The sequence below is a fragment of the Anopheles ziemanni genome, chromosome 3, assembly GCF_943734765.1.
Source record: "Anopheles ziemanni chromosome 3, idAnoZiCoDA_A2_x.2, whole genome shotgun sequence".
NCBI lineage: Eukaryota > Metazoa > Arthropoda > Insecta > Diptera > Culicidae > Anopheles > Anopheles ziemanni.
The window spans coordinates 91,518,428-91,530,190 of NC_080706.1; the positions used below are offsets into that span (position 1 = coordinate 91,518,428).

At 42.7% G+C, this 11,763-nt stretch overlaps 1 protein-coding gene across 1 annotated transcript; it reads right to left on the bottom strand.

The window, feature by feature from the left end:
* Nucleotides 1-8,548: 8,548 nt before the first annotated feature.
* Nucleotides 8,549-9,079, bottom strand: LOC131284001 (small ubiquitin-related modifier 2-like). The gene is made up of 2 exons (XM_058312856.1): nt 9,000-9,079; nt 8,549-8,923 (listed from the first exon to the last, which is right to left on the bottom strand). Exon 2 carries the CDS (start codon nt 8,888-8,890, stop codon nt 8,621-8,623), a length of 270 nt encoding a protein of 89 aa, XP_058168839.1. The 5' UTR covers nt 8,891-8,923; nt 9,000-9,079; the 3' UTR covers nt 8,549-8,620.
* Nucleotides 9,080-11,763: the final 2,684 nt, after the last annotated feature.

Sequence of the window (11,763 nt, forward strand, 5' to 3'; positions counted from 1 at the left end):
CATGCAATCAATAAATTTGGTCTGGTTTTTTTACTCATTCGAGACGCGCCGGTGCAGCGGGTGGATGGTTGGGTGGTGCCTTTCGATGCAGTTGCATCCCTGAACGTGTCGCGACTGCAAGTGCGGAGTGGCTTCGTTAAGCCATTGCATTGAGTCGCTGACTCTGACCTTATTTATTGATGGTGGTTGGTTTTGTTTTTCATGGCGTTCAATTTTTGCATTCGATTTCATGAATGCCCGAAATTATGGTCTATGGCCGATAGGTTTTATAAACAATGCCGGTTCAACATAGTAGTAGCAAGGGAATTACTATATTTTTGGTATTTAAATTTTTATAACATTTACAAAAGTTTGTTAGAAAAATGTATGAAAAAAGAAACGCATTTAAACAGTGAAATATGAAACAACAAATAAAGACGAAATAGAGAGTCATTCCGTAAATACAACACTGTTAAAACAAACAACAAGTATCTGCTCAAAAAGAAACTGAACAAACGAAAACATATGTTCAAAATATACTTAATACCTGATAATTTAAACGAAATAAAATCCTGTACAATTCTCCAATTGAACCGCGAAATTTTCCATACGTAAGGGATTCAATTCGCAATTTATTATTTACATTGCAATTGTATTTAATCTGGCAAAACCGCAGAAGGAGACAAAAAATGGGCAAGAAAAACAATCAGCAAATTGGAATTAAGTAAAGCGGATGAAAAATGAGCCAATGCGGGAAGGAATTCGTACCTCCCTCCCCCATTCCCACCTTCCCTGGAGTTCGAGGTGAAATGTGCGGGCCACGGATGGAACCTACCTCAACAGAAAGTGCAGTTGTGCCTGCATCTTTCGTACGGTGCATCCCATTCCAGGCAGGCCTGGTCGCTGCATTCTCGGTCGCGGTGCACTGCACTTCACTGCACTTCATTGCCATCGTCTTCGTCGTCGGTGATGATGATGACGACGATGATGTTGGCGACGAGGAAAGTGCAGCGACAATTGGAGCAAGTGAGTGCAATGCAGAATTTGAACAGTTTGTGGAGTGCCGGCGGCCGTTGCAGTTGTCGCACGGCTGTCATCGGGTTATCGTGCCGATGTTATGGTAATAAATCGTTTCTAGATTAATTTGCAGCAGTTGGTGTCCGGGAGATGGGGAGCATTGACGGCTTTCACTTTAAGTGGAAACGTTGTGAAGAGATCAATCATTCGGTTTGTATTTGGCCAATGTTTATAGTATGATAAACATTAGCTTAAACATTTTGTTAGTTTATTGCATTTTTATATGAAAATCAATCTCTTAGTTGAGGCATTACTTTGCTTTCTGTTTCTCGTTTTATTTGTTGATTTTTTTTATCAAGTAATTCATTCATGCTTCATTTTGCTGGTTTTTTAACACTATACTGTGCTTTAAAAAAACCTAAAACATAATAAAAATTATTAATGATAGACAATACGAAAAAACGCGACAAACCATCAGCATACGATAGACAGAAAGTGTGCTAAACACAAAGTGAAATCCTTGGTTATTTTTAACTATTTACTTTTGTTATTTTCTTGTTCAAGTTTTGCATTTCTTCATGTTCAAATTTTTGTACATGACTTTAGTACTTTCCCAATTACTTGTTTTAGTCACAAGTCTCTCTTTTGCGATAAGCAACTCTTGGTCATGTTTAGTTTTACAATCATCAATTTGTTTAAGAACTTTTGTTCAACTAATTGAAATTTTAATAGAACACATTTTAAAAAGTGAAAATTAGTAGAAAGATTGCAGAAAATTTTCCCTCGGGATTATTTGTGCAACTAAATTTGATCGTTTTTTAAAACTGTTAAAAAAAACCAACGAACCGGAAAAATACTGAGAGCACAAGAAAACAACGGTATAAAAAATCAGCAACAACACGAATTCCTAATCGACTTCCTTCGCTGGCTTGACGTGTAACGGGATAAGGGCGAGCATTTTAAAATGTGGATTGGTTATTCCAGCGCATCAGACATGCTTTTTTGAGTGACACAGCCTTCAGAGCGCACAGAAAAAAAGTAAGATTTCGCTTCCCTCCTACCAAGAGTCCGTTCAGAGTGGTTAAGGAACACGAAAAGACGAATGGGTGTGACAGCATCTCATTCCTGTGTGTGAGTGTGTTTTTTTGCTTGCATCTGCACGGCCCGATGCAATTGTGAGCCGGGAAAAAGGAGACGAGAAGCGAGTGACAGAAGAAAAAGGTTCTCGATCAAACGGTCGGTTCGGTTGCCTTCTTCCTGTCGGACGTCGGCCTCCACCCTCCGCTGCAACGGAACGTGTTTGTTTTGCCATTCCCCCGCACTCTCTCGCCCTCTTCCGGGGCGCCTCCCCCAATTGCGTGGTGCATTTCTCGAAAGTCCATGAAAATCTCAAAGTCAACATTTTTATCTTTCGCCATTAATAATTCATTCCCGCAGTGTAGCGAGGGGGTTCGGTCGCGCTTGCCGGGAGTGGCCACCCCGCCGAGGAAGGTGCCGAGAAGAACGCCGACGCACGAAAAAGGGAGCCAACGGTTGTGGTTTGCATATATTTTTTTTGTGTTATTGTCCCTGACCGCTGGACGATGCATTCGAATGAACCGGGGGAGAAGAAACTGCTTAAGACTGCAACTTCAAATCAAGGCTTTTGCCTTCGAGAAGTTAAGCATCCTGCTGGGAGGGGGGAAATGGGCAGGTCCTGTGAACTTCCGACGGGGGAACATTCAGTGCCAGCCGTGCGTCAATATTTCCGCCCATCGCCGGAAGAAGGAACGGGAAGCGGTCAGTGCTTTGGTGGTGATTGACATTGCGCTGTGGGTTTCAAGGTGAAAGTCATCCATTTTTCGCCTCTTCTTCCAGCCAAGCTGCAGTTTACAAACGATGTCTGCAGCGATTGCATTTGTCGTCTTCTAGAACGTCTCGCTGTTCCGTTTCAGATTCAAATGAGAAAGATCCAAAACGGGACGATGAACTTATCACCATATTTAGTCACCAAAGGGGAAGCGAAATAAAAAAAAAACTGCAGCTGACCTTACAAGAGATGAATATCCTTGGCGCATTTGCGGACCTTATCCACTTTAAACGGCTGACGGACGCCGTTCATAACTCAACGGACATCTGGCACAACCTTTGACCAAAGAGGCTGACCAAACCCCGACGTGCAGGGGAGCGATACCTTTGGACGATGGAAATGATAATTGAATTGAATTTTCATACGCAACCCAGGAACACAACTACCCTCGAATTGTACAACCCTTCCTTAGCGCAAGAGGAGTAAAGGTTGGTGCTAATGGGTTTATCCTTGGATGGAAAATGGTCTCGAAAATGGTTGGAATTCAATTAGGAAAGCGATTGATTGGTCGAAGTAACACACACACATGTGGCGTTAATTTTCTTTTCGTGCCCGGATAAAGACAAGTGTGTTCCGTTCGGTAGAGTTTATGGATAAGGGAAGAGTCCCCTGCGTCTGCCTTTAAGTGATTTTGTTTTATTCCCTTGGGTGTGATTATTGCAACTCCTTGTTTTTCATGGTATAAAGGTGAAGGTTTACACCAACTTTCATTAAAACATAATTTTGAAGTGCACCGTTTTCGGACTGGTCGAAGACGGTTTTATCGTTCCGAATCTGGAAATAAAAATGGAAGAGTTAATGGTTGCAAATTTGAGTCCTAACATTTAGGTATTTTCTTACTAGGTTCTCTTATGTTATAGTTTATGGAAAACTGCTCGCTCCATCCCATTTGCAAAGACTTGATTGATTGTTCAGCCAAACTATCAATCGGGACTAGTTTCACCGACCGAAACTTTTCCTTTTCCGAGATTTCCTTCTCCTGACGACTTCGGCGGTTGAACATTTTCCCTCTCATCATTGTTAAAAGTTCCGGTTAGCCGTGGTTTCGATGTGTCCGGTTGAGGGACGATGTGTTCTCCTGACAATAAACACGAAACCATGTGAAAGGAACCATCATGCCCACGTCAAATGATAACCCTCGGTTTGACCTGCATCCGGGGAAAGGATTTCTGTCTTTGTCTTCTCCTGATCCACCGGAAGATGGACCCCGTGGGTTTTGGTGGAGGATCGTGGATTCCCTGTCATCCGGTTTGTCCACGATACATACACGGGTTGATGAATGGATGTCGACCGCAGCCGCTGATGAGGGCAAACATTTCGAAGGAAACAGTTTTGACGGCAGCCCATTTTCCGGTTAAAAATGGCGCTTTTACATATGCCGCTTGGTGGCGAATAAACTTTACAGGTTCATAGAACCCTCCATTGGAAGCTAGAAAAGGCCTAGAATACAATAAAATTAAGTGTCTGAAAGCTGTACAACTTTTCTCTCAAGGGTTGTTTATATACTAGCAAACTCCCACTTGCAAAGACCTGTCTGTCTATGAAATGTATTCCTCTCTTATCTTACGACAGTGTCAAGCACTCTAATGATGCTATTTCAAAAAGCGGCGCGTTCAAAATTGAACATTAACTTAGAAAAAGGGTCAACATCCATAAGTTTTCCGTGTGCCCGTTGCGACTGGATTACATTAAGCCGTCGTTGTTTTGGGTCGCTCGTGTCTCTGTCCGCATCCCGACACGGACTCGGCCCCGGAGTTTTAAAGGGCCAAAATAAAACCCTCCAACCGTGCCCTCGACTGCCTTTCATTTGTCCAGCGACCCAACAATCCTCACCGTGGGCTCGCTGAAAGTTCAGACACCCTTCTCACGGGGAGGAAGGATTGTGTTGTGAAAAACAAAATAAAAACGCCACATTTTTCATCGCACGGCCGGCGTTATTTACGTAAAAAAAAAGGTAAAATGAAAATAAAACCTACAAGCGTGATCCGAAAAGGTTTAGCCCCGGTGGTACAACTCACCCGGTTGTGGGTTCGGCGTAATTTAATCGAAGCCAGACCAACGAACTCGATGTGGCACGCAGGGAGGCCTCCTTCGGGCGGTGGCGTGGTCGATGGTGGTGTGACGTTTACGTCTGGGATACTTCCAAGGATCCAAGGAAAGAAAAAGATCTGTCATTATTTACACGTGCTCAGGCGATGCCGCCGGCGCGATAAGGGGGAAAACTCCCGGAACGGTACGCAGACGAACGAAATTGGACGAGTCCTTCACGGTGTGTGCCACTTACTTGTTTTTCCTCGACGACGCCCACCATGGTCTTTCGGTTCGCCCGTGTTTTATTTTTTCATTATTATTACTAGGCGAACTCCAACCCCGGAAACCGGCCCATATAAGTCCGATAAAACGCAGAACGTAGTAAAGATGGGACGGAAGGATAACTCAATGGAGGCGCCTAGTTTGTTTGAGCGTATGGTTTCCCTCCTAAAAGAATTGGCAAAGCTTATTTTGTTTGTTACATCTAAAGTAATGAATTATTCAGTTCGTCAAAACATACATACGATTTTCTACCACTTTAAAAGTCTTTAGGATTTTTCTCCTATTGCCTCTCGTGAACATAAATCGCTGCAAAAGAAGGAAAGTTGAGGAAAACGTCAGTGACCTAAGCATACATATGGCCGGGTGAGGCACAAAAAATGGCCTAGTTTGTAGGCAGCTCTTCCGCAAGCCGTTCATTTGCCATCGGCATTCGGTTGCTTTCAAGGATACCAGACAGAATGTTTTCGGTATTCTATTTTTCCTTTCACGGCCCTTGCCATTTGCTGCGGGAGGCTCGCGACAGACACATCGAAGGCTTTCCGGCGTCAGCAAATCCTCATTTATTGTTGTTTTTCGACACGCTACTTTTTCTGTCGACTAGCGGGTGTTTGTTGGAAAGCTGTGTGTGTTCTGTTTTTCTCCGCTTTTAGGGAGTTTTATTTTTGCTAATCATTGGTTTCTATCAGGTTCGGTTGTATTGTAGGTTTTGTTTGTTCCTCCATTTTTACTGCCAATCAATTCATCACACATGTTTCCAGTAGCTAAAGAAGTTTTTGTTTCATCTGACTGAGCACTTTTTAAAATGGTTTGGTAAAAGAAGGCTCTGATGTTATATTTCGCTTGTGCGTCGGGGCCAGAGTTTATATTCGTATCCGGAAGACGCATACGCAACACCGCACAGCTTCATCAACGTTCATCCATTATTCAGGATGTTTTGGCTCGACCTTCCACCGGAGAGTACATTCGTCTGTTCTCCGTCTGGCTTTCTCTCTGCCGAGTGAGATCTGATTTTCCATGAGCAGAGCGAGAGTGATCCCCTAGATCAGCTGACTTTTTTAGACCTGCTTGTGTTGAAAATTTCAAAAGCTTTCTGCAAGCATAGTCCATGGATCCGAATGACTAAATTATCATCCGCTTGTAGCTTAATTTGCTCTGTTTTTCTTCCTTCACAGGCCCGCAGCTTTTGTTGCCAACTTTTATAGGCCAAAAGATACAAAATGCAGACGTCGTCGGGCGAGTGTTTAATTCATAACCGTAAATAGCACTCGTACGATGATGCCCCTTGCGTGAAGGACACTATTTTCCAAAGGGGTTTTTTTTGTTGCCGTTTTAGCCGTCCCAATTTCATTCAAGTGCCATCGTTTTTCGCAAACTCCACCCCAACGGCTGTCGAGCGAGCAAACGCTGATCAATGTGTTTTCCCTTCTGACGAGCTTCAGCCGCCATCATCCCTTGCCGTCGCATGCAATTTTCCGGTCCTTTTTATTTTGGGGCGTAGCAGGAACGGCTTGCCAATCCAAGCTTTCCTCTTGTTCCTAACCCCTCCCGTTCGTGTGTCATGCCGCGCGCATCTGTCTGGTCTTTATCGATCGGGGGGTTTATTTTTTGTGGGCCACCCTTATGCGAGCCTCGCCGCATGGCTCACGGCCTGGGCGGCCGAGAAGGTTACGGTTCGCTTTTTCGAGCCTGAAAGTTTTTGGCCTTTTGCTGGTCCTTCGGGTCGGTGCTGACGAGATCCGCCGGGCGACGAGGTGACCGTCCTCACGCACTTAAACAAATCCACACCGCCAGACATCGTTTAACGTAATCCCTTTCGCGTAAGCGGCATGATGCTGATGATCCTGCCGACTTTGGTCATGGATGAACTGGTATAAATTATGACAAATAGCAGTCAAAACAAAGTATGAAATTTCTTAATTTGTGCAATATAAATAACTGAATATATAATTGGAAGAATGAACCTACCGAAATGCTCGAACCAATGCTGTTTTGTTAAGCTTTACAACAAAATTATGGGCTGCCACAACTTCACGCTTGATTTATCGGTTTCTTGTGTTTCTTTTACTTTCACTGAAATAAAAAAAAACCCTTATCGAACAGTAGCAACCCACATCAAACCGACTTTGATTGATGAAGTTTTTGTTTCACTTTCTTGTCTCGCTGGGAATCAAGTGCTCCGAGCCTAATGAGATTTTTCGGATGTTCCTCATCTCATGGATTTTTGCTACCATTTACGCATCGTACGAATTCGTCCTTCGTTTTTGTGACAGTTCAATCAGGGTCATGCGTTGATAACTAAAACGAGACATTCCGTGCTTTACAACCGACGGGCGGTGTGGGAGTTTGAGGCAACCGTAAAGTTTTCTACGTGATCCATCCTTCGCTGTCTCGAGTGCGAAGATGTCCTGGCAACGCAATGGTTACGGGATGGTAAGATTTGCTTACGCTACGCAACAAAGCTTTGTTCGTTCGAACCACGTCCCGGTTTCATCGAAGCAAGCGGAAGTCAACGAACTGTGCCAAACAACCGGCTGTTCATCATCAACGGACCCGACGACTCTGCAGTCGACACACCGACAACGGACGTAATATTAAGAAAAATGATGACCCATTTCTCGGCCCGGAACAACTTCCTTGGGTGTGCGTGGGCCGCGCCTAAGATTCATGCTAATGGCTTCATCATCACCGCGAATCCTGCCGCTGCTGCTCATAAGATTAGCGGCAAAGCCGGCTGGTATGGCATTTATCTGCATTCTTTTTTTATGTGTTTCTGCAAAAGGAAATGAAGAGAAATGATAAGTGTAATTTGCTAAATTATCCCCGAAACATTGCTTACCGTTGCATTTGTTGTTTTTCCCCCCGCAATTAGATAAATGTCACGGTTATGGCGTACAGATATCATTTAATTAGTGTTATGATACGTACAAGCTGTACACAAATTAACACTGGAATGAATTTGAAATGTTAAAAATTGTGGGTTTGCAAGCATGTGCCATAGTTGCTCCTTGCTGAAAGGTTTACTCGTATACAAAGTATTTACAAAGTTAGCGAAACTAGAGCGGTTCTACAGGAAAATAAAGGTTGACTAACTCGTAAAAACAGGATTTACAAAGTTAGTGAAACTAAAGCTGTTCTACAGGATCATTTAACGACTAATCTGTTTCCGCTGTTGTGACACCGGGGGAAGCTGCTAGTAGTTGGTAGTTTTCGCTTACAATTAACGTTTGTTTAATGCTCAAAACTTGGCATTAACGAACTTACCTATTAATTGTGAACGTTAACATTACATCTATTTGAATGTACTTATCCCTTTCCCGCTCGCCTACTGCGTTTGCAACATAACTTTAATTTCCTCATGCCATCCTTAAAGTAACAAAATCAACGCGCAGGTTAGCTTTACAAGGTTATGGACTCCATCGAGAGATAAGTTTATTAGGTTAGGTTACTTGTTAATTACAATTCTCAATATCCACCAGTCTGCTGTGTGTAGACTTCTATGGTATCGCCCTCCTCCATCTCCAGGGTAGTCGGTGTGTCTTCCTCGTTGATCGGTTGTCCATCGAACCGAAAGCGGACGACCTGCATCGACAATCCAGCCCGATCGCAGTACGCGTTCATTAGTTTACGCAATTGCGTATGTCTTTTGATTTTGAACTGCACGACGGCATTGTCTTGCCCGAGTACCTTCAGGTTGATGTGCTCGGCGTCTTTATCCTTTTTGTCGTCCGACATGTTCTATCGTTTTGTACTGGCACACGAGATTCACTGCAATTGAACGGAAGCGCAATGGGCAAATGTAACATGAAATAACGTGTTTGAACATGTTTCGACACAAACTTACATGAAACTTGTAGTTTTGCCTCGCTTTTCGAGATCGACGCGGCTTTGCAAGTCCAACGATGTTTGGTAAATGACAGATGGCCGACGTATGTCAGTTTGACAAATGGTTGCGCCAAGGTGAACACAACATGCTTGATATTGTACTCACCTTGTCGCTTGTAGAGAAACTAGAGATGCAATGTCGGAGCTGGATTGAATGGTTTAAAACGATCGTCAAAGAAAGCTGTGCAATCCGATCTTTTAGTTAGAATGATTATCCCAACATGATGCAAGTGATATGATTTATCATGTACAAGAAGTAGAAACTTGAATTGGGAGTGAATGCACACGTTTTTTTTTCTCGGAGCGGAGTTTACTGATTTGATCGCGGAGTTTCAATTCCGGTGATTACCGGTTTGGAAACTTTTCACGAACAAAACCAGATACCGGTAATTACCGGTTGCGAATCGTAATGTCTCAGTGGAATATTTCAACATGCGTTGAAATGTTTCAAATGAAATTCAACGGCAGTAATAAACTGTGGCATATACGTTTGAATTTCGGTTTGAACGTTGACAAAAGAATCAATCTGTGACGAAAAGATTCTATAAGGTACATCTCCGTTGTGCGTGCCAAATTAATAGGATTGACGTTTTATTGAGACAATGTTGAATGTACGCTTTCATAACTTATGAGTTCTGATACAGTTGAGTGGCTGCTATCTATTTTACTTCACATGGGAATGTTTCTAACTTCAAATGATCAAATGTTGTTCTAAGATTACATTTTATAAAATTATATGATGTTGAAACTATTGTACAACTTTAAATGGTACGACAGTTTGCCGGTGCGTTTGGGTGTGAATGTAGGGGTTTTGAAAAGGAAAGTCCTTGAAATAACCTTAACCCGGCCGAGGTCGACATTGACAACAATCTACCTCCCTATGTTTGCAAATTACGTTGTAACATTGTCCTTCCCTTTCGGTCCTTTCCATCCCCAGGGATACATCGCAAATGCCCACAGCAACGGCGTGTGATGAAACATGGTAACATAACAGCACTCAGTACATACATACACATTTATAGACATAACCCGGCGTCATATAACAGGTCGCACTCCCACAGGCCGAAACATCTTCGGAACGGTTAAAATTTCGCATGGAAACCATGACCTATGACCCCGAAATTCAGTTTGCCCCGGTTGGGATGGGCTTTGGTGCGCAGTGCGCAGTCTCCGACGGGAAGGATGAAGCATAGGACGCCGCTCAGGATGTTGCCAGACTCCAACTGGGTGAGGAAGGAGAGGACTCTCTCGGTCGGTTTCCCCGCGCATTTCATTTCATAATACAACTTTACGAGCTCCTGACGGGTTGTCAACGGGTAGGGCAGAAGCGGAAGGGGAATGGAGCCGCCAGAGATCCGCCAATGTTCGAGAGGAAAATGGTTGCACCATTTATATCGCACCTTTACCCGGTGGACACACAGGTAGTATATAGCCGGAGCTGATGAAGCTAGATGGGAAAAGGACGCCGAACTAATGGCAACACCACCTTATGTACGACCGTTCGTACGTGACGCCAGACCATGTTCATTGCCTGGAGTCGTTGCACGCGGTTCTCCTTGAGCTTGACTTTCCCTGCCACACGCAATCCTCATTTTCTCGTTCCAACTTGCGTCCCCTTTTTCTGCATTTTTAGGAGTTGGGAATTCTTACCTCAGCACTTGGTGTCAAAAGTTTGAAATATTCTTTATCCTCCTAAACGAGTGAGTCGAAGAGGTTGGCGGTTAGAGCAAACATTGTTGAAATTCGTTACGTAATCTTCTGGACATAGTATTTCCACAACAATACATAAATGGACATAGGAAACCTTTTGAAACAATCCAGTTTAGAGCAATCCATTCTATCTTAATTTTATTTATGGCTCATAATTTTTGCATCTGGACATTTATGCGATTATTAAGAATTAAATTTAAACTGTTGTTAATTTTACTTAATCATTATACACATTTCTGAGAAATTGAATTTAAACAATAACATGAATAAAATGAAAAAAATAGGCTTAAAGAATCAAAATGCATAAAGAAAACAAACATTTAATAACTATATTAATCAATTTTTGTTCAATTGTTTCAATTGTTCTTGAATTATTTTTATCCCACGATAATAGTAAAAATCAAGCTTTAAGTATTATGTAGTCATTTAAAAGATTGCAAATCATTTTTCCTAATAATACCTTTTGCTAATTGTGGCTTGTTTTTTACGAACTTTATATTTTCAGACTTGTACACGAAAACAAAGAAAACATTAACAAACATATCTGTGTGTTTCTCGAGCGCTTTTTTATCAGACATGTTAAAAGAAAACAAAAAAGAATGCCTAACGCTGAGTTCGGAATTCCTATTTGTATTCCATTTTTCATTAATAGAAAACTAGGAATTTCCCTTTTCCATTGTGAATGTTTTCAAAATTAGTCTCTCCATTGTGTGCGGGAAAACTAATGGATATCCTCATCTGCTTGCATCCTCTCTCGGCATGTCACCCGGGGGTTTTCCTAGGAAAAGGGATCAAACAACATAACCTAACGCAACGGCGAGACATGTAGTCTAGCGCCGAAAATAATGTACATTTGGAAACTCTTCTTTTTTTCCTCTTCACCCCTTCTCGAACATTTCGGCGGAAATTCAGATGTGTGGTTTTTTTTTATTTTCGTCGGAAGTTTGGAACCACGAAGCATAGAGCACATACACCACTGTCGAATGTACATAACGAATGGTCCTCGGAAAGTC

What these genes read in the sequence shown, in the direction of transcription:
- LOC131284001 (XM_058312856.1), bottom strand. Translation starts at nt 8,890, where the DNA reads ATGTCGGACGACAAAAAGGATAAAGACGCCGAGCACATCAACCTGAAG.